The sequence below is a fragment of the Aspergillus flavus genome, chromosome 7 (assembly GCF_009017415.1).
Source record: "Aspergillus flavus chromosome 7, complete sequence".
Taxonomy (NCBI): Eukaryota; Fungi; Ascomycota; class Eurotiomycetes; order Eurotiales; family Aspergillaceae; genus Aspergillus; species Aspergillus flavus.
The window spans coordinates 2,865,455-2,890,404 of NC_092404.1; the positions used below are offsets into that span (position 1 = coordinate 2,865,455).

At 50.9% G+C, this 24,950-nt stretch overlaps 9 protein-coding genes across 9 annotated transcripts; 7 read left to right on the plus strand and 2 right to left on the minus strand.

The window, feature by feature from the left end:
* Nucleotides 1–236: 236 nt before the first annotated feature.
* Nucleotides 237–2,060, plus strand: F9C07_13399 (cytochrome P450 monooxygenase; the record flags this gene model as incomplete). Its single annotated transcript, XM_071507993.1, has 6 exons — nt 237–506; nt 580–945; nt 1,000–1,223; nt 1,272–1,719; nt 1,774–1,863; nt 1,926–2,060. The coding sequence occupies 6 exons, from the start codon at nt 237–239 to the stop codon at nt 2,058–2,060; spliced, it is 1,533 nt and encodes a 510-aa protein (XP_071367125.1).
* Nucleotides 2,061–2,191: 131 nt separating this feature from the next.
* F9C07_13398 (uncharacterized protein) lies at nt 2,192–2,570 on the plus strand (the record flags this gene model as incomplete). The annotated part of the gene is made up of 3 exons (XM_071507992.1): nt 2,192–2,226; nt 2,280–2,494; nt 2,548–2,570. 3 exons carry the CDS (start codon nt 2,192–2,194, stop codon nt 2,568–2,570), a joined length of 273 nt encoding a protein of 90 aa, XP_071367126.1.
* Nucleotides 2,571–2,708: 138 nt separating this feature from the next.
* On the plus strand, nt 2,709–3,767 carry F9C07_13397 (3',5'-bisphosphate nucleotidase; the record flags this gene model as incomplete). The annotated part of the gene is made up of 1 exon (XM_041287321.1): nt 2,709–3,767. The coding sequence occupies one exon, from the start codon at nt 2,709–2,711 to the stop codon at nt 3,765–3,767; it is 1,059 nt and encodes a 352-aa protein (XP_041150671.1).
* A 250-nt stretch (nt 3,768–4,017) lies between these two features.
* On the plus strand, nt 4,018–10,554 carry F9C07_2147166 (chitin synthase A). The gene is made up of 8 exons (XM_041294980.2): nt 4,018–4,575; nt 4,636–4,849; nt 4,956–5,395; nt 5,455–6,584; nt 6,671–7,033; nt 7,387–9,304; nt 9,357–9,523; nt 9,575–10,554. Exons 5-8 carry the CDS (start codon nt 6,798–6,800, stop codon nt 10,473–10,475), a joined length of 3,222 nt encoding a protein of 1,073 aa, XP_041150673.1. The 5' UTR covers nt 4,018–4,575; nt 4,636–4,849; nt 4,956–5,395; nt 5,455–6,584; nt 6,671–6,797; the 3' UTR covers nt 10,476–10,554.
* F9C07_13396 (uncharacterized protein) lies at nt 4,431–6,025 on the plus strand. Its single transcript, XM_041294979.2, has 4 exons — nt 4,431–4,575; nt 4,636–4,849; nt 4,956–5,395; nt 5,455–6,025. The coding sequence occupies exons 1-4, from the start codon at nt 4,566–4,568 to the stop codon at nt 5,664–5,666; spliced, it is 876 nt and encodes a 291-aa protein (XP_041150672.1). The 5' UTR covers nt 4,431–4,565; the 3' UTR covers nt 5,667–6,025.
* Nucleotides 10,555–10,594: 40 nt separating the features above from the next.
* F9C07_1904523 (alpha-glucosidase) lies at nt 10,595–12,956 on the minus strand. The gene is made up of 7 exons (XM_041294989.2): nt 12,476–12,956; nt 12,318–12,416; nt 12,192–12,265; nt 12,048–12,147; nt 11,570–11,991; nt 11,368–11,491; nt 10,595–11,265 (listed from the first exon to the last, which is right to left on the minus strand). The coding sequence occupies exons 1-7, from the start codon at nt 12,746–12,748 to the stop codon at nt 10,714–10,716; spliced, it is 1,644 nt and encodes a 547-aa protein (XP_041150674.1). The 5' UTR covers nt 12,749–12,956; the 3' UTR covers nt 10,595–10,713.
* Nucleotides 12,957–13,165: 209 nt separating this feature from the next.
* F9C07_13392 (putative vacuolar protein sorting protein) lies at nt 13,166–15,053 on the minus strand (the record flags this gene model as incomplete). Its single annotated transcript, XM_041294990.1, has 3 exons — nt 13,166–14,692; nt 14,757–14,892; nt 14,953–15,053. 3 exons carry the CDS (start codon nt 15,051–15,053, stop codon nt 13,166–13,168), a joined length of 1,764 nt encoding a protein of 587 aa, XP_041150675.1.
* A 255-nt stretch (nt 15,054–15,308) lies between these two features.
* F9C07_13391 (SAC3/GANP domain protein) lies at nt 15,309–17,371 on the plus strand. The gene is made up of 3 exons (XM_041294981.2): nt 15,309–15,614; nt 15,668–16,916; nt 16,972–17,371. Exons 1-3 carry the CDS (start codon nt 15,542–15,544, stop codon nt 17,186–17,188), a joined length of 1,539 nt encoding a protein of 512 aa, XP_041150676.1. The 5' UTR covers nt 15,309–15,541; the 3' UTR covers nt 17,189–17,371.
* Nucleotides 17,372–19,900: 2,529 nt separating this feature from the next.
* On the plus strand, nt 19,901–24,476 carry F9C07_2281251 (uncharacterized protein). Its single transcript, XM_071510491.1, has 4 exons — nt 19,901–21,707; nt 21,874–21,978; nt 22,261–23,043; nt 23,116–24,476. Exons 1-4 carry the CDS (start codon nt 21,702–21,704, stop codon nt 24,025–24,027), a joined length of 1,806 nt encoding a protein of 601 aa, XP_071367127.1. The 5' UTR covers nt 19,901–21,701; the 3' UTR covers nt 24,028–24,476.
* Nucleotides 24,477–24,950: the final 474 nt, after the last annotated feature.

Here is a 24,950-nt window from a genome sequence, read left to right on the forward strand (position 1 = left end):
TGCTTGTAGCTTTCTCTCGCCATAGCCTATACATAGATTGACGTACCTATCCTAAAGCGACGGCTATTTTGCCATCAGAGCTTTCCCCGACCGTTACCTTAATAGGAAGGAATTGCATCTATTGAATACAAACAGTGAGTCTTCCTCCTGAACTCTTAATGACCCCTTAAGATGACTCCAATAAGCCCCTAGGGGCTAACTGACTCTAAACAATTAGACCCTTCCGATCTAGCGTTATGTTAATACTTCTCGGATTACTATGCCTCTACACTGGCCTCTATGTGGCCCGGACGTATTGGAGATTAAGGCACTTTCCCGGCCCGCTCGTAGCGCGGTTTACGGATCTAGGAAGGCTTTGGTGGGTCAAAACCTCTCGCTCGCACCACCACCATATGGGTTTACACAGTCGCTATGGCCAATATGTTCGGCTAGGGCCTAATATGATATCTATCTCGGACCCCGATGCCATTCCGCTGGTATATCCGATTCGCCCGGGGGTTCCAAAGGTGAGCAAGATGCAGACACCTTGCTCATGGGATCAAGCGACGGATCTGTGCTGACCTAAATTGGTCTGTCAAGAGTGATTTTTATCGGTCAATGATGCCATACACCAGGAAAGGCCGTTCATTGCCGCTTGTATTCAATACGCGGGATGAAGACCTTCATAAAAGACTCAAGACTCCGATTGCACACCTGTACTCCTTGTCTAATATCCTGACGTTCGAGGCGTTTGTCGATCAGGTTCTTGAGATCTTGTTTCGCCAATTTGAGGAGCGATTTGTTCCCGATCAGGCGCCCTTCAACCTCGGAAACTGGCTGCAGTATTTTGCATTTGACGTGATGGGGACTATGTCCTTCTCTCGGCGTTATGGTTTCCTAGAGAAGGGGCGAGACGACACGGGTCTCCTTTCCGCTATCTGGGCCTTTATGAAGGCTGCTGCACCGGTAAGGCTGAGCTACTATGGCAGCCATAGAACAAGTCTAGCTAACTCGCAATAGGTCACGCAGATGCCATGGGTTGACTTGGTGTGGAATAAGAACCCCTTCATCGCTCTATTTCGGGCTACACCAGCACAGCCGATCTTGAACGTTGTGCTGTCAAGGATCAACGACCGACGAAATGAGCTCTACAGTACTACGAGTACTCCGGAGAAGGTAAATGAAAGGGACTTTCTGTCCCGGTTTATGCACATCCAGTCGAACAGCGACACTATTCCACCATGGTGAGTGAGTCGTGGAAATAAATGTTCCAGCTTGAACTGACCTAATAGGGCTGTGACAGCGTGGTCATTCTCTAACGTGATAGCGGGCTCTGACACGACCGCTGTGGCTATGAAAACACTGTGGTATAACTTACTCTTGCATCCAGCGACCATGCATCGCCTGCGCAAGGAGCTTGTCCAAGCCCAGCAGCAGTCGAAGCTGTCTCATCCGTTCCCGGCATGGAACGAGATTTCCGGATTACCGTACCTCAATGCTTGTGTCAATGAAGCGCTCCGGATACATCCACCATTCTGCCTTCCCTTCGAACGAATCGTTCCCGCAGAAGGGATGACTATTGGCGATCATTTCTTCCCCGGTGGGACAGTGATTGGTATGAACCCTTGGGTAATCAACCGCCATCGGCCAACTTTCGGCGAAGACGCGGACGCCTGGAGACCTGAAAGATGGCTCGAGGATCCAGCTCGCACGCGGCAAATGGAGAACACTCTTCTAAGCGTGAGTTCATAATGCTATTCTTGACACGAAAAAGATTAACGGTGAACTGTCTAGTTTGGCGCTGGGAGGCGAGTGTGCCTTGGGAAAAACATTGCGCTGTTAGAGCTGAAGAAGCTCACCTCCGCTCTTGTGCTTCATTACGAGGTCTGCAATACTTTTTGTTTCCCTTGGCAATTTGCGAAATATATTTATCTAATTATGTACAGTTGGAGATCGTAAATCCTGAGAAGTTCCAGTCCCAGAATTTCTTTTTCTTCAAGCAAGAAGGGTTATACGCGGCGGTCAAGAGACGGTCAGCAGGTTCGCCAGAGCTTTACCCGGATGATGCCGTTCCTCATTGAATCTTCTACTAGGTGGGCTTGAGGGGTTGTGGATCGATGATAGTAGCGTGGGTCGAGAAGCTGCTGGATAGACACCGCTACTCTTAGTGGCGAGAAGAAAGTCGCGCAAGGAGTATATACAGGTACACATTATGGGAAGATGGATATGTATGTATCATACAGTACCGTACAATACATAGACAAAAAGATCGGGCCCTGATCGCGCTATTCCCAAAACAGACACGCTAGACCAAGCTTGGCCGACCGCAGGGTATTTCGGATTCAGCCAGTGACTCAATTCCTCGCCACTACTACTACATTTCAACATCGAGCCTCCTCGGAGGCATCATACGTACCATTGGAACCTGGGCTTCTTCTACTGTGTTGCTTTTACCCAATTGGCAACTTAATTTTGTTGGTTCGATTGAGTCTTGTGCTTAGAAACGGATCACTAGGTAGACGCTCCCAGAATATATCCACCGTTCCCACTCGCTAAGCCTTAAAATAGTGTTGCCACTCAGTTGTGTCTGAGTTTTCAATCCACCATACCCATCGGAAACTATTGTTCCCGGGCACTACATGCTTCGCCTATTTCCGAACTGCTGGACAGTTGTTTTTGAGGCTTGACCTACATTTTGAGGGACCAACCGCAGTAAAGACTCAACTATTATGGAGCCAACGCATCCTTACGTGAAGGAGCTCGAAATTGCTTGTCTAACGGTGCAAAGAGCTACTCTTTTGACGAAGAAGGTGCTCGACGCGGTCGACAAAGGGGCTTTGGACAAAAGTGACTCGAGCCCCGTGACCATTGCTGACTTTGCTGCCCAAGCATTGATCATTGCGGCAATTCATCGGGCCTTCCCGGACGATGACATTGTGGGAGAAGAAGACTCCAAGGCTCTTCGGGGGAATGAGGCCTTGCTTGAGCGTACGTGGGAACTCGTCTCCTCCATTCATCTTGACGATGAGACGAGCGAGGCGCTCCTTTACTCCCCGAAGAACAAGGAGGAGATGCTCGACTTAATTGACTTGGGCGCCCGCGGCACCTGTAGCCGAGAGAACCGCTCGTGGGTTTTGGACCCGGTGGATGGCACCGCAACGTTCATCAATGGCCAGCAGTATGCGGTTTGCTTGGCACTCGTAGAGAACGGGGTCCAGAAGCTCGGCGTCTTGGGGAGTCCGAATCTCAACCTGGAAACGGGCCGCATGCACGAGGATATAGTGGACCGAGATGGGTATGGATATCAACTCTTCGCCGTTGCCGGTCACGGTGCATTCATGCGGAAGATGGGGACCGGGACCCTCCTGCCTGCTACTCGCATTAATGCCAAGCCTCAGATCACCGACCCTAAGGATCTTGACTTCGTGGATTGCGTCGCGGCCACTTCCTCAGACATTGTGGCGCATGAACGCCTTGCGTCCCACCTGGGTGCGCCGTGGCCACACACGACGGATCTCTGGGCGGCCCAACTGCGATATGTCGCCATTGCGGTCGGTGGCTGCAATACCTTGATCAAGATCCCACGCAACGCGTCCTATCGATCAAAGATGTGGGATCATGCAGGGGGCATGTTGATCGTGCAGGAGCTAGGCTGTATCGTCAGTGACCTTGCCGGCAATCCGGTGGACTGCGGTCTGGGCAGGACCCTGGCCAGTTGTTACGGAATGATAGTGGCGCCGGCCTCCATCCATGGACAGCTGGTTGAAGCCGTCAAGCAGATTATGTAGAAAGAATTATTTGATTCCCCAAAGGAGTTTACGTTGGGCTATTTGGTTTCTTCTTTTTCTATTTTTATTACATCATTTGACTGCGTGACGGTGTAGAAGAAAAGGGTTGATTGGTTTTGGGAGGCGCAGGAAACTGCTAGTACGAGTATCAATTGCTAGATTCGGGAGAGCATGACGAGTCCGATGCCTATCACCAAATAGGACCGTGCACCGTGGGATCGACGGACGTGGGGTTTTGGGTTTATGCCTATTTCTATTTTTTTTTTTTTTTCCCATTTATTGATCGATGTTTCCCTTTTATTTTTATTTTTTTTTTTCCTGGATCTTTTGATGATGGCATGATCTCTTCATGACCAGGCCCATGACGTCATGACCCATGCCAGCCCACCAAAGGGTGTAAAATACAATACCATCCTGGGTGAGAGGGAAGGAGAGAACTAAGAAACAAAACAAGAAAGAAAGGACGGAAGAGCAGGAACCTGACAAAGGACTATACCCGAACGGTTCAAGTGCTTGTGAGAAGGTTGAACTAACTCCAAACCTAAGAAGGTGAGAGAGAGGGTGGACGTCAGAAGATCCGATGAAATGCGGGGGTACGACCATTGAGTATTTAATTCCTACAAGTACAACGACGACGTACTGGTTGGTATCCGTCAGTGACCTCTCTCGTATATATCGAATCCTTGGCCCCGGCTTTCTTCAGCGACCTCCTTTTTCATCGCTCATACCCCGCAGTCGTACATCTACTACTACTACTATATTGGAATATAACAGTAGTATACCACTAGTAGTGCGGTGATGGCTTCGTGTAAGTCGTGTTTCGGAGAAAACATCCGCAATTTCCCTGCTAACCATATCACTGGTCAAGATAATCCATTTTCCCGACAAGAGTCGCACGGATCCTATTCCCTGGGGTCTTACCGTTTGCTGGTGCCTTTGTCGTGGTTATTGGTGGTGGTGGTCGGGATCTACTACACCATCCATGCCCCCGCCGATGTCAAACATGGCCATGGCATCTTCAACCAGGCCAACCACCATATAACGCCTTTTAGTCAGAGCACAACGGTTACTGGGATTTACTGGTACGTTTTATCCGGTTCTACTTTCCCCCCGGCGGGGTTCAGAGCAGTTCTATGTTCCAACTCTGCGGAAATATAAAATACGTAAACTGACTGACATCGGTCATAGGATCCTTCTCCTCCTCTCCCAACTCAGCTATGTTTACCATCTTTTCCATAAAGATGCCTCGATCGTGACGGCGACCGCCAATGTGGGTGCGCATTTTATTCTCAACAACCTGTTCATCTTCGCCTGGATCCTCCTCTGGACTCGGGGCCACTTCTGGGGTTCCGAGATTATCCTGATCGCCCATTTGATCAACCAGCATACGGCTTACTGGAGACACCGTGCGCTGCCCCCGCTGGTACACCTATCTGCAATCGCGGGGCCCTTTGCCTGGACGTTGATGGCGCTGTTCTGGAACGGTGCCGTTGCCGTGCATAGTAGCTCGCTGCCGGCGCGGATCGTCGCCAATATCTTCATCTGGGTGATCTTCCTCATCGGGACTACCCATATTACCGTGAGACAGGACGATCTATTAGGCTACTGCCTGAGTTTCTTGTTTCTCGGTGAGTAATACATCGTCCCGTAGGATTGGTATATGGATAAACGGCTGACCCTAATGCAGGATTGGCACTGAAGCAAATTGCCGTCAAAACGATCGCCTTGCAGTGGATTTTTGCCTTTGTAATCTTCGCGGTCTTCCTGGCAGAGTCACTCTACATCACTGGCACTAAATATACCGGTCGCGATGTTTTGCTCCGCAGACTCACCCACCCCGAAACGGCGGATCGGGAGCGAGAACCGCTGCTCAACGAGCAGTCAGGAGCGGCGGCCTGAGGGTGGGTCGCCCACCAAGCCCTTAACGGAGTAGGTACACGACGGTGCCGTCAGGAGTCACTTACATCTGTACCCCAAATTGACCTGTTTAGTTTTTCTGTCCGTTCTAAACCGGGTGGATGCAACTGGATCTGGACGATGCACGGAGTCTTGAGACCCCACTCTTTGTTCCACTTGATTTCAGGTATTCTGTCATGTCTTGCGCTGGGAATTGATCGACTCCAAATGTTTAATATTGTAATAATTGAAGGTGGATATTTGATTGGTTACGTGGATTTCGCATGAAGCTGTGTTATCTATCTACTATATTTATTTAGTTGTGGTCACTGCCGCCGCTAAAGCATCAAGTCCAATCTAATCAGGTGCTCCACCCGTGATTGTTTTGGGTCTTGTACAGCTCCGTAAGTCTATTTTGATCGAGAAACTGCACCAGAGCCATTCAAACAGGAGCCAACGGAACAGAGACACAGTGACTTGAGTTAATCTCGGTACTCTTCAAATGTCTCGGAATGAGGAAGGGTACCGCGGATGTTTTGCAACTCCACTGCAAGGACGGCTGACGAGTTGGCTCCTCTAAGCGCCCGTTGCCGGGGCGACGGCAGCGCCTCCACGCTGCTCCATTCATTGCGATCGGACTAACAGGTCGGTATCCATGGGAGGTCGCCAGGTACGGGGCCTGGATTTAATTTACTAAATTTCTCCCTGCTTCGACGCGTGTGATATTGACGTCTGCTCCGCGATCGTGGTTTGTTTATGAACAAGTCAGCGTCCACCCGACTGAACCACCATCTAAGATCCTGGAGAGAGCTTCGCACATAGCCTTTACCTCACAGTGATTCCGGAAGTCTTGTCGTGGCGACTTGGAACATTCCGGGTTTGTTTACCTACCCTGGAACAAGATACAGAAAGTCTCCCGTTGTGAGTTGCATTCTTGAACCCCTATTTGGAGTAAAGCTCATTGCAGAGCCAGCGGAACTAACGACTTGTTGCTACCCATATCCCAGATTATTGCTGCAGACTCCAATTGACCTTGCCCTGTGATCCAGACATTATCTCTGCACGCTCCGAGTCCCCACGTGCCCGCTCGGGATCGATTGATCATGAGAAACTGATCCCGCAGCGTCTGCAATCATGAATTCCAACTCGTCGCACATGTATCCGCCGGCGCCGAACTACGAGGAAGAGCCTCCAGCTTACGGCTATGGAGGCTCGTACCTCTCCGAGAACGAATCCCCTCGTCATGCTGCGCCGACCATGCGACTGCTGCCCACAAGCACCACCACGGTAGATGATGACTTCAGGGAAAACGTGGGAAATACCTCGGCCTACCACTACGGCGAGGCGTATGAAGAGGACGAAGATTCTCGGTAAGTAATGCACCTGTCATGTTCTGCCCGCATACCGATGACTCCATTGGAATCTGGCCCAACGGTTCGGTTGCCCAGTTCCCTCCCCCTTGTTTGTGTTGAGCCAATGATGGCTCTGGGTGCAATCATTGCAAGTCGTCCGCTGGGGAAACAAGGAAAACCACTGGGTTACCTTGTTCCCGCAAAGTTGATGATATATGCACGGATTGCCCCTCTGTTGTGTTTCATCTTGGGAAAGGTCTAAGAGCTCTATACACGAGTATCGGACTATATCCCGAGGACATTTTACCTGCGTCCCCCAGAATGGCCCGACAGAGAAGAAGGAGATTTAACGCCCGCATCCCTCGTAATAGGACGGACCATCCGAGACAATTTTCGAACCGGTACTATCAGTATGCAACGGAGGATGCGCCTTCACGACCGGCTTCCAGCATGCGGAACGCCCCGAACATCCCGCCACCCGCGACGTCAGTAGTGGATGTGCCCGAGTACGCATCACGCCCTGGTTCTCCCAACCGACCTTGGTCTCCCAACCGCGTCGGCGAGTGGGCTAGGGCTCCAAGACCCCCGTCAGTTTTGAGCTCGCAGTATGAGCGAGCCGACCTCAATGGCAGTCCGCGCCCAGGTACGCCGAGTTCGAGATATGGGGGCAGTCCACGACGACCGTTACCACCAGCCCCGTTGTTCACGGCTCCACGATCTATGATGGGCGAGCAGGATACGAGCATTGACATCGGTGATCCGGACGACGACGTGTTCGGTGGCGGCGGAAGGACGATTCACCGTCATGGCCAACATGGCAGCGTTCATTCCTTCATGAGCGAATCGACTGTGATCACGGACGAAAAAGAAGCGATGAATAAGATTGATCTCGATGAGGATGACGAAGCGACGGGAATGGTGGACCCGAACCTGCATTACGGGCCTGCCCCAGAAAAGCAGAGTCGTCGAGGCGTTCGCGAAGCCCAGATGACCAAGAAAGAAGTCCAGTTGGTCAATGGTGAACTGATCCTGGAGTGCAAGATTCCGACCATCCTCCACAGCTTTTTGCCGCGTCGAGACGACCGAGAATTTACCCACATGCGTTACACCGCCGTGACCTGCGATCCCGACGACTTCACGCAGCGAGGATATAAATTACGACAGCAGATCGGCACGACCATGCGTGAAACGGAACTGTTTATCTGTGTGACCATGTACAACGAGGATGAGATCTGTTTTACTCGGACCATGCACGGCGTGATGCGAAACATCAGTCATCTTTGCTCCCGCTCGAAGTCGCGAACATGGGGAAAAGACGGATGGAAAAAGATCGTTGTCTGTATTATTGCAGACGGCCGTAAAAAGGTCCACCCGAGGACCCTTAATGCGCTGGCGGCGCTTGGTGTATACCAGGAAGGTATCGCCAAGAACATCGTAAACCAGAAGCAAGTGAATGCACACGTCTACGAGTACACCACCCAGGTATCTCTCGATTCCGACCTGAAGTTCAAGGGAGCCGAGAAGGGCATCATGCCGTGCCAGGTCATCTTCTGTCTGAAAGAGCATAACAAGAAGAAACTTAACTCGCATCGTTGGTTCTTCAACGCTTTTGGTCGCGCCCTCCAGCCGAACATCTGTATCCTCCTGGATGTTGGTACCAAGCCTTCATCTACTGCCCTGTACCACTTATGGAAAGCGTTCGATCAGGATTCAAACGTTGCCGGAGCCGCTGGTGAGATCAAAGCCGGAAAAGGCAAGGGCATGCTGGGTCTTCTGAACCCTTTGATTGCCAGTCAAAACTTCGAATACAAGATGTCGAACATTCTGGACAAGCCTCTGGAGTCCGTGTTCGGATACATTACCGTGCTGCCTGGTGCGCTGAGTGCTTATCGCTTTTTCGCGCTGCAGAACGATGCCGAGGGCAACGGGCCGTTGAATCAGTATTTCAAGGGCGAGACGCTACATGGAAAGGATGCGGATGTGTTCACGGCAAACATGTACCTCGCCGAAGATCGTATCCTGTGCTGGGAGCTGGTGGCCAAGCGAGAAGAAAGATGGGTCCTGCGATTCGTCAAGAGTGCGGTGGGAGAAACCGACGTTCCTGACAATATTCCGGAGTTCATCTCGCAACGAAGACGATGGCTGAACGGTGCTTTCTTCGCCGCTGTGTACTCCATCGTCAACGGGAAGCAGCTGTGGAAGACCGACCATTCCCTGCCACGAAAGATTCTCCTCCAGATCGAAGCCGTCTACCAATTTGTCCAGCTCCTTTTCACGTATTTTGGATTGGTGAGTTGCCTGTGATTCGAGTGAGACTGGGATCCATACTGACATGTTCCAGGCCAACTTCTACCTGGCGTTCTTCTTCATCGCCGGATCGCTATCGGACCCGAAGATCGACCCCTTCGGCCATAGCATGGGCAAATGGATCTTCATCATCCTTCGATATGCCTGCGTATTGGTCATGTGCTTGCAATTCATTATCTCTATGGGTAACCGTCCGCAAGGGTGAGTGATCGTATCCGTATTGCACGACCGTTCTTCGCTAACTATCCGCAGAGCCAAGAAGTTGTATCTCTCGGGAATGATCGTGTACGGCATCATCATGGTCTATACGATTTTCTGTACGCTCTACCTGGTTGTCCTGGAGCTGATCGCGAAAACTGGAGGGGATTCTGAACTCGCCGTAAGCGACGGGCTCTTCATCAACATCGTGGTGTCACTTCTTTCGAGTGTCGGTCTCTACTTCTTCTCCTCATTCCTCTACCTGGACCCGTGGCACATGTTCACGTCTTCGGCACAGTACTTCGCCCTCTTGCCCAGTTACATCTGCACGCTACAAGTGTATGCATTTTGTAACACACACGACGTCACATGGGGTACGAAGGGAGACAACGTGATCAACACCGACCTGGGTGCGGCGCGCATAATCAACGGGTCCATTGTCGAAGTCGAAATGCCGTCGGAGCAGCTCGATATTGACAGTGGCTACGATGCAGCATTGCGCAATCTCCGGGATCGAGAGGAGGTGCCCGAGCCCCCGGTCTCGGAAAGTCAGCTGCAAGAAGACTACTACCGGGCGGTCCGTACCTACATGGTCTCGATCTGGATGGTTGCCAACGTGATCCTCGCCATGGCGGTGTCCGAGGTCTACGGAGTGGACTCGGGCGGCACTAACATCTACCTCGCCATCATCCTGTGGTCCGTGACCGGACTGGCGTTGATCCGTGTGATCGGCTCGACGACGTACGCTATTTTGCACGTGGTGCAGAAGCTGGTGGAAGGAAAAGCCAAGTTCGACGCGGGCAATCTGGCCCATGGCACAGGCAGCGCGACTTCCAGTGCGGTCAACGGCAGCACAGTGCAGTATGGCGGCGGCGGCACGTTTAGAGATAAGTTCACCGAGGCGAAATGGGGGATGAAGCAGCAGGTGGGGAAGGTAATGTTCTGGCGGAAATGATTCCTTTCTGTTTCCATGCTTTTGCTTTTTGATGAAAATATTGTCATGCTCGGTTTGTATGTACTGATGATGGTACCATGGTCTAATGATGTTCATGATATTTCCTAATTATGAATCCGTTTGTTGCTTGCCTTTAATATTCACCGGATCACAACAGTATGCATGGCCCGGAGAAGGTCACCGGTCAATCAAGCTCTCAGTAGTTGTGATAAACATGAGATCCCACCATCGGAATCACTCACAATCTAGCCCTTCCCTCCAAGCCCCGAATCACCTCCTCAACTACCTTCGCCGCCGCAATAGTCTCCTCATCCTTGAAATGTTTCCCAACTACCTGCAAGCCCACAGGAGCCCCTACAAACCGACCAGGATCTACCCACCACTTTTTCCATTCCCTCTCCTCCACCTCATTCCTCGCCACCCAGCCATCCTTCTTCTCCCCCCCTACATCCCCTTCCTCAGCCACCATGCCAGAAGGAAACACCACCGCCGGCAGATCAAGAACATTCCACACAGCCGTATAATTCCAATACTGCGCCTCATACAAAACAGGCGCAACGCCCACATAAGCAGGACACAGAATGAAATCCACCCCCATGTCTTTCATCCGTGCATGGTATTCATCTCTGTATTCGTCACGGGCGACATTCAATGCCCATGCTTCGGCGATGGATAAGGGTGTCGGGTGTGCGTAGGAAAAGGCCCATTTTGTAAGGGGCAGGATGGGTTCGTTGGTTTGGGATATTAGGGTTTTTTGGGAGGTTGCTGCGTCTGGGAAGTAGAGTTTTGACTGGTGTTTTTTTTTTTTTTTTTGATTCAGTTATGTGGTTTTGGGTAAAGTGTAGATGGAGGAGTGTTGAAGGAGAAAGGAGACAGAAAAAGAGAGACGTACGATTATATCCCAGCCGTGGGCGTGCTTATAAGGCTCCCAGTCTACGACTTTGATGCCGGCTGCTTGGAGTTTGGATCTGGCGGCTTGGAGTGCTCGAGTGATGGGTGGGTGCGGACGGACCGTTCTATTTTCTCGTTAGTAGGGTGTCATTTCCACGTATTTAAAGCCTTTCAAGGATAGAATGAAGAGGAAAGATGTGTACCCGTCATCCCACATAATTCCCACAGTGAACTTTCTGTTCTCCTTCACCCTTCTCCACGGAAGAGGTACCAGGGAGGTCTCAATGTCCCACGGCTCCGCATCAAGGACCACTCTCTGGAACAGCTCCAGATCATCTAGACTCTGCGCCGCCAGTGGTCCCACAACACCCAGGATGGCCTCCTGACCGGGCTCAGGTGCCTTGATCCCCGAGCAGGGGTTCCGTCGCATTGTCGGCCTAAATCCGTATGCATTGCAGAAGGCAGCGGGTGCTCGGATCGACCCCCCAATATCCGTGCCTATGCCTAGCGGGGCGCATTTGAAGCCCATTGATGCGCCTTCTCCACCGGATGAGCCGCCCGGCGTGAGAGTGCGGTTGTAAGGGTTCGTCGTCGTGCCGGTGAGGTTGTTACTACAGCAGAGGTGCTATTTTAGTCAGACATGATATGGCTGTTGAATTGCGGAGCAAGTGGGGTGCATACCATGAGAGACTGGGGTTGGTTTGTCCGAACATGAAAGATGGCGCCTGCTTTGTGAAGACATTGTAGGATGAGGGCATCTTCTGGTGCGATGTCGTTCACCCTGGGTTTGTTAGCGTATCTCTTTGCGATGTGTAGTGAACCCACCATGCTACGTAGCCGCCATTGCAGGTCAGATTCTTGATGCCGATGTGCTCTTTCACGCTGATGGGGACTCCGTGCTGTGGATGTTAACCTTCAGTCTACTATAGTATCTGACACGAGTAAACCTACCAAGGGTCCAACTAACTTCCCTGTCCGCTGGTAGTACGCGTCCAGCTCTTTGGCCCGGGCAATGGCTTTGTCTGCCATGAACTCCGTCGCGAAGTTCAGCTGCACTCATCAGCGCATTCTGTAGAAGCTCGGCTGACAAATACAAAGATAAAGCGTACCAATTGATGTCCCAGAACAGCCCTCTTCAAGAATGCTACCATCACCTCCTCGGCACTTAGTAGTCCAGCCCCCATCCCGGCCACCAGGGCCGTGGCGGACATCTCCGTGATCGACAGTTCTCTATCAGTGAACTGTCCGCTGGCTCTGGGGAAGTCAGCGACATTCTTCTGGTCCGATGGGGGTAGTTTGTCTTCGGGGAGAAGCCATTGTGTCGGAATGGAGTTGTGCAGGATGGTTTTGGCTTTGAGGGCTTCCGTTTGCCAGGTGGACATGGTTTCAAGTGTCGTTGGATTGATTACTCGGTGTGGAGATGGAGGTGGGAGAGAGGATGGAATTCGAGGGAGGAATGTCCCTTTATAGGTACTCCTCTCTTTCTCCTCATTCCAGGTCTATGCGGGCTAAAGGAGATATGCAACTTGTTCTGCTCCGAGACGGAATTATGGTCCAATGAGAAGGGGAGGTGGTTGGTATAGAAGGGGAATCCCCGCAGACGATAAGAGTTGCTATGACGGTGGAGAAGCTTCTTATCTCTGGGATAGACTCGAGATCAAATCCTGTACCGAGTCCATTCCATTCGGAAATGTCCTGTAGGTTGCTGGCGGAATTGGTTCCGCCCTGCAGCCTTGGTTTCATTTCATGACTAACGAATTCTATCCTCGCGTGTGCTGGTCCAATTCTATATACGCATGCTAAATAACAAGATTCGTGATACTCGATTCAAGATCGTGAGATGTAATGTGGTTGCCCCAGAACCTCAGCCCTTCGATGCCCTCCTCTCGACACAGAATGCCGCGATCCTCTGCCATTTCAAGCTCTTCTGCCGCAACACCGACGCTCCATTTAAACCGCTGTGCCGTCTCCTGCGCAGTAATCGCACGCCCGAACTGGCGCCAATCCCACGGTGCAGGTTCAGCTGGCGGAATCTGTTGAAGTTCTAGGAGCCAGTCTTGCAGCTGCTGGATGGTTTTCTCGTCGCTCCAATCGTACCGCTGGACAACGAGCAGACCACTCTTGAACCGGCGTAGACGGACTGGTAGTCGTAACGATTCCCACAACTCGGCTGCTTTTTGGAAATCAGCAGGGCTCACCAGCTCGACCCCGTTTCGGGATCGATTGAAGAGGGCCCAGAGATCGATAAGGCTTATGATCCCGCCTTCCTTCTGCAGGATACCTTTCGTATCATCGGTGAGATACTCTGCGAGGTTCCGAGATAGCTCCGAGAGGTACAAGTTCTCCGATCCTGAGCTCAGCATATCCTTTGTCGTAACCATGCCCAGGGCAGCGGCCGACTCCGAAAGGACCGCGCTGGTTTCGCTCGAAGTCTCATCGCCCATGCCGGACTCTCTGGCCAGCGTTTCCGCGAGCGTGACGATTTGTTTCGCCGATGCCATAAGTGCTTCGAGGTCTTCGAATGCGTTACCGATCACAACCTCGTTGTTGCGGCGAGCTTCTAGTCCCCGCTGCTCTAGGCCTGCAATCCCAGGAGCAGGGGATCGAGCTGGAGTAGACACTGACCCATTCGTAGGTAATGCCGTATTCGGCGATGGCTGTTGTGGGACGGGCGGGGCATTGTAGAGCAGCCACTTTCTCTGGACCAATGCACCTTTTAGTCGCTCGTAGAAGGTCTTCTCGCCGCCCCCGCGGAAGGATAGTTTGATGTTGTCCGAGATCTCAGTGTTTTTGATACTGCCCTGCAGGTGAATGAGTGGCGCTGGTGATTCGGCGCGATGCTGGTTACTATTGGGAGTCTCTAACAAGCCCGACAATGAAGCACCGCATATTTCACACTCGTGGAGAGACGGATGATTCACAAAGGTACACCTTGGACATGAAACCAGAGACTGTGCTGTATCCTGACCACCACCTAGAGGCGTTGAATTTATGGAAGTTCCCTCATGGGAGGATGCCGCAGCTGCAATGGCCGCCTTTAACACCGTTGTGAACGGCGGCTTGATACCGCAAGTCAGACAAGGCGGTATGTTTGTCGCCGTCGCCGTGGACGGGTCGAAGTTGGACGGTATGGGATTGGAGAACGTGCAGATCGGGCAGATCCATGTGGCATTCACCAATGCTGATGCTGATGGTTTCACTACTGGTGCAGAGTTTTGTACCCGAGGAGACTGCGACCTTGATAGACCAGTGCCTTTCGATCTGGAGCTGTTCTTGGGTGGCTTGGGGTGCAGTGTAATCTTGGGGGAAGATTTGAGGAAGCCTGCCTAAGTTTTGGGTATGGATAAGTATGAGGCCGGACTAGAAAATGAAGAGTGAGATATTTCATACTTGGTATTCGGCTCTATCAATATCTTTCAAGTCAATAGCGACAGAGTGTTTGCGTGGCTCCTCCACCGCGACATAACAGACACGGTGGGATGTGAGGTATGCATGGCCGTCCTGATAATGTGGGATCTTGTATTTGCTACTCGCACAGATATCAATCAGTACAGCTACAGGGCCGGTGGAACCCACGGTCACTCACCCCTCGTACAACCCCACCGCATCCTGGACGAAGAGCAGAGTCTCATCGGGCAACAGCGAGGGACGAAGTGCGGTACTGAGATCCAAAGGCTTGAAGAGCATTTAGTAGATCGACCAGCATCTCTCTTATGGCTTAAAGAACTTGTGGAGAGGGGGAACGAATGACTTTGGATGTTCTTATCTGGTCGGTGGAGGAGATTCTACAGTAGGTATTGATGTCAGTGTCCTGATGCGGAAGGCGGTCAAGACCACCCGCGCCAAGCATCTCCGCCACGAAACGTAAGCGAAAAAAGGAACGTTTCGTTCCTCATATTCCATCACGACGTCTTCCATCTGGCGCCCGGTACGGAGTACTTTGCTGCCTTTCTAGCCTCTCTACCTCTACGCAAACCCCTCGTCTTCTTTAGTCACCTTTCTTTTCTTCTTTCCTTCCTCCTCTCTTCTATTACCTTTTCCATCTTCCCTTTGTGTAGGAGTGTTCTGAGCGTATCCCTGTCACATCAGAATCCCGTAGTTTTATACACTCTCAAACTATCACTTTTCTTTTCTTCTCTTCTTTATTGCCCGTTGCTTAGACTTATCTCTCAATAATGAGTTCGGGCATTCCACCATGGCGTGTTTCTGCGTCAGCCACCGCAACTGCTCAAACATATCCCACGCATGGTATGCTTCCTTCTCACCAGTCATGTGGCCAAGGTTGGTTAACCGTGTGATAGCGACCCCAGCGTACATCCCCGTTCAAGCACGCCGTAGCCTTGCCCATACAGCCGTGGCGAGTCCCACCCCAACCCCAGCGTCGCAGCCGTCGGATGCCGAAGCCGCTCGCAAACGAGTAGAATGGCCAGCCCCAGTTCGCTTGTATGTACAACGAAGTTTTGCTCCGGAACATCAAATGTCCTCAGTTAGCAGAGAGGAAATGGAATCGAAGTTAAAGGCCGTCATTACTGAGGCTGCAGAGAATAACAAGCTGGATAAGATTGACTGGGCAAGCCTGCCATTACCCCAGGTCATGGTCCAGAACGAGCGCAACCGAATCCTGGCCAGCCCCAATGTGCCGGCTTGGAGCGCTGTTGCTACTCAGAAGTATGAGAGCTCCTCCGACGCCTCGTCGAGGAAAAGGAAGTCGGTTGAGTACAACGGGGACGCGAACAGCTGTCCACCATGGAGACAAACTAACAATCACAATGCATTTGAAGACCGAATCACTTATTCCCCAACAGACAAACGCCAACGGATAGATCATAAGAACACAAGTAAGTCCAAAGCTAATCTGGAACTGCGGAGAAAACGCTTCGAGGAACCACGGGCTCGATATGGTTCCTCGCCATCGTCGCGCGATGATTCCCCCTCTCCTAGTGCGAACCAGGGCCCTGTTGTCGGACGGTGCCAGGATCTGGAGAAAAACTATTTCCGTTTGACCTCAGCGCCGAACCCGGATACCGTCCGCCCTCTGCCGGTCCTGGTCAAGACACTGGATCTGTTGAAGAAGAAGTGGAAGAGAGACAACAACTATAACTATATATGCGATCAGTTCAAGTCGCTGCGGCAAGATTTGACTGTGCAGCACATTAGGAATGAGTTTACTGTCAGTGTTTACGAGATTCACGCGCGCATTGCTCTGGAGAAAGGAGATCTTGGTGAGTATAATCAGTGTCAGACTCAGCTGCGCGCGCTGTACGCACAGCAACTTGGGGGCCACCCTACGGAATTCAAGGCGTACCGTATTCTGTATTTCATCCACACCCGCAATTGGACGGCCATGAACGATGCCCTGGCCGATCTAGCAGCAGCAGACAAGCGAGACCCTGCTGTCAAACATGCCTTAGATGTCCGCTCAGCTCTTGCGCTTGGAAACTACCACCGTTTCTTTCAACTTTACCTGGACACCCCGAATATGGGAGCTTACCTGATGGACATGTTCGTGGACCGAGAGCGACTGTCTGCGCTGACAGCCATTTGTAAAGCGTATGTGTTAGCCCGTTGACATTCTCCCACATGCACGCTGACCATTTGATCACAGTTACAAGCCCGATGTAAACATCCGTTTCATTACTGAAGAACTTGGTTTCGAGTCTGACGAGCAGAGCGCACACTTCATCCTGGACCACACCTCGGAGGACTTGCTCCAGGAAAAAGATGGAGCCGTGAGGCTGCTTACGGGAGCGAAAGCCGCACAGCTTTTCGAGGCTGCCAAGGCTGATGCTCATCGGATAGTCGACATCAAGGGTCAGATATGAAACTCTTGAATAGCCCATAGGACACACAATTGGGAGACGGCATGTCAATCACCCTATAACCACTTCTTTTTTATATCTGCTCTTGGTGGTTCTCATTTTCCTTTTCCCCGTTCTGGGTTTCTTTTCTTTCCCCCTTCTTTTCTTTTCTATCCATCATTTGATCGGCTCTTCTTTTTGGAGCGTCCCTGCGTCTATATCTTTACAGCTTCAGGAGATCTATACCCATTTCGACCGCAAAAGCGTTGGTAGTGTTGCTGAATTCGACTAGGCGATGTTTTATCTTTGGACAGGAGCTGGAGGGCACGGATGATATGTGGCACCGGATTCGATTAGTCCTTAGCAATCAGAATAAATAGCAAGGCGATTGGCGTGTATACCTTCCCGGGCGTACTGTAAGCAAGGATGGTAGAAGATAAGATCGATTAAATGCCCTCTTTTCGTCGATGACCGTGGAGGCGGCCCCACCGGGCGAGGGAGTGGGCCGCCGAATGTCTGGTCCGTCGGGTCCCCGAGAAACATCGGCAGACGCCGCTATCGACCTTTTGCCGGGAAGCTCATCTCTGTCCGTACGGGAGGAGTGGTTTCATTACCTTTGTCGTGAGACACATACATATATATATACATACATACACCGAATCATGTTATCCTGGTCACTTAGCTCTACATGCCAGATTTCTGCAGGCCCGGTTTTTCACAAACAGTGTACACTGTGCTCAAACATAAGGAGTACACAAGGGACCCGCAACGAGGTTCTCGAACGTGTCCGGCCCACATGGTCGGACAAAGTCCGTCAACAGAAATTACCAGGACGTCTTCTGGAGAATGACGAGTCAACATTCGTCCACTGTCAGGACTCAGCACGTTCGTACCTGGATATGTGGGCTGTAAGCTGCCAGATCCTTGTCGATGCATGTACACATTGTCTGATTTTTGTTCTGGAATCATTTCACATCGGTGGATTACAGTCCCGGTACAGTCGCTTTGCTCTTAACCATCTCCGAGTGTGTGCTTCCTGAGTTGAATCACCACGTTTCATGGGAAATGGCGTCGACCAAGGAACCTACGACTAGTGTTGAGTCTATTCTGCTCTTGATCTAGTTGAATTTTAAGGTATGTGCTGGTGAAGATAGGGCTGAGCTTCCGATCCGATTTCATTTATTTGATACATCGATTCCATTGCCCTGACATGCTTGATCTCCCATGAGTCATGCCAAGTGAAAAAAGTCGAGATAGATGGGTCTGACAGCCGCACGAGGCAATAAGTTTAATGACGCCCAAATTGGACCTATCAAGTGTGTACCTATTTACTATTCAGTACCTCCATCTTCCTCGGCGTACTGGACAAGGAGCCAGTGGGGCCTGTGTAGAGATTTTCTTCTGTGTGGTACTTTGTCAGTGATTCGCACCTGGCGGTCAGTCGAAGGAGACCAACGCCTGCCTTTCAGCTTGGGTGGTCCGGGATAAACCAGTAAACTCCCTCGAGATTGGTAGAGTCGATCGCTTTTGACACACTAGTACAAAGTCTATTGGGCCTTGACATCATTAAATGGGCAGTGTGTCGCGAGTAGCTTTGCCAAACGTAAATCATGATCCACGGCCGCTGGGCTGGGCTGTGTTCCTCAGCTCTTGTGTCCATGATCGATGGGCAAAAGTCTTCATAACCAACAACCCAACTGGCCGGTCTGCAGTCGCCCTGCAAGGGCGCTGATCGCCGGAATGAGTCAGGGCCTGCATCGGAAGCATAGACGAAGCTTGCGCTGGGAGGGAGCTATGCATGCGACCTACGAGAACCGTATGGAGTCGTTCCAGTTGGGCCTGCATCAGTTGAACTATTCTGGGCTACGGGATTGGACCAGGGTTCCTGACTAAGATAGATCTAGATGGGATCCAGTCGGTATGCATCTCCAGCTGTACGCTGCACGGGGAAGATGGTGCGGCTTCAAGTCGAACGTCAATCCCGGACCTTAGTTTCCCTTTTTCTTCATTTTTTTTTTCTCTTTCTCACCAAATTAGGTTATCCTCTTACATCGTCTAAAAGTTAAAAAGATGCGGGAGGATGTTTTAAAGTGGGAAAAAAGGGATTGGACCCAAAGAAAGGACGATGGAGAGACGGTGAGTTGGAGAAGCTGAGGCTAAGTGAGCTTAATTGGCGACTATGAAGCTGAAAGAAAGAGATAAGAATCTCTAGTGTCGGCACAGAAGATTGATACGTGTCGATCATATCATCTCTTGACCAGGGCTGACTTTTGCGAGCATCGTTCTTTTGTCGGGCATCTATCGGGATTATATTGATAGCCTCGATCATTGACATGAATGAATGAATGAATTGGAGGGAAAGCACAGACGACTCGGAGAAGTCACCCATGGGAGTAAAGACAACTTTGGTAAGTTGACCCCCGCCGCCATAAGTCTGGTTCATCTCCAAGAGGGTGTGGCAATTCCACATGGGATCTCCATCTGAACACGCGGTACGCAACTGCCTTTTGCTCTTAGCGTCCAGAGATTTCAACTCTGGTACGGATCCTTCTTTTCTAGTATATTCGTCCGTTCCAACATTTCACCAGAAAAGCGTAAACTTCTGGACGGTCAACCAACCAAGGAAGAATGATCGGGGACAAGGAGCGCTGCCCAACCGCGTTGATCCCAGGGTTTACCGTCTTTATTTCTTTTTCTTTTTCTTTCCTTTTTTTTTTTTTTTTTTTTTTTTTTTTTTTCCTCTTTTTCTTTCCCTTGTCCGAGAAAGCAATAAAATCAAAACAAAAAGAATAATTCAAAGAGGCGTCCTCCGTACGAGGACGAGTGAAACCAGCAGGGCTGGAGGGAAGCAGACTAAGGCAGCATTGGGAGTATCGACATCACACTAGTGGGTTTAGTTGATGCAGCAGGAGCCACGGGGAGTCTCTCCCGTAATTTTAGGCATGCAACGGTCTCGGTTGGATTTTTGAGGCATTATTGATGAAGTATGTACTTTTTCTTTTTCGGTTTGGGATCCGTCGATATTCCCCTGTAGGATATTTGCTCTTAGCCTTCCCTCGAATTTCTCTTCGATTTCTTGCCTCTTTGATTTTTTTTATACTTATTTTTTATTTCAAGAAACCAAGATTCCCAGTTTTTAAAGTTCATGGAATTTCCTTCTGGAAGAAAAAAAAAGTTGCTCATCCATACGGTACAGTAAGTTTTGCCAAACGGATCCCACGTCTCCACCCTCCCACACTGACTGTACCCGACAGAGTCGATCCATATTCCATACAGTACCGTACCACCTATTGCAGATGTGTTAACAGTAGTACTGTAGTGGTCGACTGTCGACGTACAGACTTTTTGTTCGCTTTTCCCTCTTTCTTTTTTTCTTCTTTTCTTTTGCTTTTTCCTATTCCTTGATTTCGATTTTAGCTTGACTCTTATTTTGGGAGGTCTCAGAGCTCCCTCCCTGCTTCTCCCTTTCCTGCTTGCGATCTATATACATCCCGTACATACATCTTGCAGAAAGAGGATCCAGATTGTCAACCCAGCCGGAGGATTGAAAATTCCCGCCACTACGAACCCACGAAATTTTCAAACAGCATACAGAACAGAGAACCCCACGGTCCCATTCATTTCCCTTTCTCTTCCCCCCCCATCCACCTTGAATCGATTTACAGCCACCAGGTTCCTTTCCCTTGGGTTATGCAGAGAAACGCAGGATACCAAGAATAACAATCGAAAAGACAAACAAAAAGTGGTTCCAGTCTGGGGCTTTCGAGGACAAACCCAGCTGTCACGCGTGGATTGTCAGCTCCATCCTTCATTGTTACTCGCCCCATCCAGATTCCTCCGACTCCGTAATATCAGGGGCGGGCGACACAAAGCGGGCCCTCGCTGCTTTTTCGGAGTCGTCGCAATCCAGAACGTCCATTCAGATTGGCTCACCCAGCGGCGGTTGTAAGATCTGACAAGCGGGCGAAGAGCGAGAGACAGACACAGTGTTGAGTGAGCAGAAAGTCGCCAAATAGAACGGAAAAAGAGACCATACGATAGGCATACATACATCCATACCTCCATACTTACAGTACATGTGCCTCTCTCTCTCTCTCTCTCTTGCTCACTGATTGATACTCGCCTTTTCTTAGTCTTCTTTTTTATTATTCGCATTCCCCTCTTGATCTCCGACTCTCCCTCTCCAGATCATTATCATTATTTTGACTCTTTCCATTCATTCATTCGAGTTTCCCTCCTCCGAGTCTCCGACTCTCGCCCCCCCACACATTCCTTTTCTTTGTATTCGACCGTCTGTCGCCATCGCCTCTCGTCCTTCCTTCTCTGGTGGCGCAGATTGGGTTTTATAGCAGGCAGATCCGTTGTATATCTTCGTCTCTTCTGCAGCCTTCAACCCTACTACTGGACGACGATTGTATTTTTTTTTATTTATATATTTATTTTCTTCTATTTTATTTGAACGGGAAATATTTGGGTTAAAGTTGTTCCAACTTTACCTCCTACACATCGGATTTACTAGTTGGTCCGCCTGACTGCCATGAAGGTATGAATTGATGGATCTCACATTCCCCCCTTCTTGTTTCAAGTTTCTCGCTCGCGCTTCTTCTTTTCCCGCCCCTCGTTTATCTCGATTATCGCTTGTCACCCAATTTTTGGGTCGGTCATTGGAATCTCCGATCGATTTATTAATTAATTAATTCATTCATTAGGCCATCCGACGCTCCCTCAAAGGGGAAAAAGACCCCAAACCCCACCACCACCACCATCTTTCCATTACGCCCAAGTCAGCCATCGCTATCCTGCCCCCGAAAAAGGTGTGTATCTCGTTCTAATCTTATCTGTTTTTTTTTTTTTTTTTCTCACACTCTTCGTTACATTCCGGTAATGGCCATATTTGGTTTGCGCTGTTCTTGCCATTCATTTCCAGTCCTGCCTTTCTGTTTTTTCTCTTCCCCCCTTCTCTCTCCTCTTCGTCCTTCCCTCGGCTTTACTAGTCGGATCGGCCCCCCCCCCTCCTTGGCCCAAAAAAATAAAATAAATAAATAAATAAATAAAAGACGACTAATTGATCAACCACCCCCCTGGGTGGCGCGCAGGTCATCAAAGCTCTTTACGACTACCAACCAGATCCTGGTAATACGCAGGAATTGGCCTTCAGCAAGGGCGACTTTTTTCACGTTATCAGCAGGGAGGACGATTTAGATTGGTACGAAGCGTGCAATCCCCTCATCCCTACCGCTAGGGGGTTGGTACCTGTGTCGTTTTTCGAGGTCATTGGCAAGAACGAAAGAAATAGCGCCGGCTCGCTGGACCTTCATAAGAAGAAGGAATCCCACGACTCCGGTTTCTCTGATCGAGCTCCAGCTGCCTTCCCCGGTCCCGACTTTGTCAACGGTTCGCCGAAACACAACCCTCCCCCCGCCTTCCCGAGAATGTCAACACTGGGCAAGGGCTCGAGTCCCATGGTCTATGGGGTCGTCCAATACGACTTTCAGGCCGAGCGGCCCGATGAGTTAGATGCCAAAGCCGGCGAGGCCATCATCGTCATCGCCCAGTCCAACCCGGAATGGTTTGTCGCCAAACCCATCGGTCGCCTGGGCGGCCCCGGTCTCATTCCAGTCTCGTTCATTGAACTAAGGGACATGCAGTCGGGTCAAGCGGTGACGGATCCCCTGGACGCCGTGCGACGTGCCGGAGTACCCAAGGTGGAGGAATGGAAGAAGATGACCGCCGACTACAAGAATAGCAGTATCACGCTGGGCAAGATCGACTCCGCTGCGGCGGCGGCGAATAATGTGAACTCGGTGACCTCCGGCATGGAAAAGATGTCCATGAGCCACCAGAGTACCTCCCATCTAAGCCAAAACGGCAATTCCTATGTGAGTCGCAACGCTTTCCCTGCCAACCCCGTTCGGGATCCCCGGGATCGCCGTGCTAACCCGTCCGGTTAGGGCTACCATCATCGCAATCCCAGCAAGGGTTCTCTCGCACAGCATATGTCTCACCAATCGATGCACAGCTACCACCAGCCCCTGGTGGCCCCGGTCGCCGCGTCCATTCCGCGCTACTGCTTCGACAACGATAAATACTGGTACATCATCGAGGCGAAGATGGAGGACGGTCGCTGCTGGGAGCTCTCCCGATACTATCATGACTTTTATGACTTTCAGATCGCGCTCTTGACGCAGTTTGAAGAAGAGGCTGGGAACCGAGGCAAGCCACGGACCTTGCCCTTCATGCCCGGCCCCGTTACCCACGTTACCGATGCGATCTCCAACGGCCGCCGCCAGAACTTGGACGAGTATATTCGGAAACTGCTTAGCATGCCTCCTCACATCTCTCGTTGTCAGCTGGTCCGGGAATTGTTTGCTCCTCGTGCAGGCGACTTCGAGATCGACCCCAGCGCGTTTGGAGAAGATGCGCGGTTCTCCGGTGGGTCGCACCACTCCGCGCATGAGCCCCCCCGCAGCGCTTCCCGCCAGTCCTCGCAGGCCCAGATCAACCCTTCGCACGACCGTAACTCGCACCAGCGCGCCCAGGCGTCGATATCGCAGGGCAACGGCATGCCTCCCCCGATGAACCGACAGGCCAGCTCTCTGACGCAGGTCTCCAGCTCGAGCAGCGGCGCATTGAAAGTGAAGGTATCCTTCCAGGGCGATCTCATCGCGATTCGGGTCCCGAACGACATTAGCTTTCAGCAGCTGCGGGAGAAGCTCATGGATCGCCTGAAGATCAACAATGAAATCGCGGTGCAATACAAGGACGAGCCGTCGGGCGCCTATGTGGATCTGGTCAGCGACAGCGATCTCGACACGGCCATCCAACGCAATTCCAAACTGACGCTATTCGTTGAGCTCGTTTGAGGAGCTCCTTTCCGGATTTACCATAGAAACTTGATTCCCGTGGGCATTTTGCGATAGATTTGTTGCTTTATCTGCATTGACATGCCTGTTTTCTTCTTTTCGACCTCCCCAGGTGCCTGGTGGACACGGTGCAACGGTGTTATGGTTCCTTTTTCTTATGAGCCATCTGTCGATTCCCCCGGAGGCTGATGGATGATAAGAATGTGATGTCCGACATGTTTATGCCATTATGTATCTCTTATCGTGTTTGTTGTCTTGCATTGGTTTTTGGGCCATGGTTGATTGTGATTTTCTCATACCCTTTTGATGCACAGTCGATCCCCTGTACATAACGTGTTTTGCATATACATATTGTAGGCTTCATGACCTACTGTTTATCCATTGACTCCGTTTCTTTGCGCCGACGTAGACTCATCATGTGATGGGCATTTGGATGAAGCTAACCTCACAGACAGCTCAGTTTGCTCCGTGTGATTTTGGTCGGTGAGTGATCGATGTGTTTCCTTTATCAGGGTAATGACAAGCTCTGGAGCAGCAAATCCGCTTCGATTGATGGTCACCGAACGCTTTTCAACTCGAGGCCCAAACGACATCATGGTCAAGGGTGCGTTCCAGACGGCCAGGCCACTACATTGAAGGGGATTTCGAATGATTCCCGCGCCATTGAACGGTTATGGATCAACTTCATATACACGCCTTTGGGCGTGCCTGAGGCAAATTGTCCTTCGCGGGATCACTCCATTACTCTCATGCCTCGATAGACGTACCAGTCGAACCAAGATATCATCTTGGCGTCTCATATACATCGGCAAGCACGGGCACCAACGCTTCGTGTGCTGGGAATGGTGTCGGGTCCCATCACCAACAATTGCAGCAAGGCTTAAATCATGACCAGCTAAGCAGGTAAAGGTAAGGCAAGAATT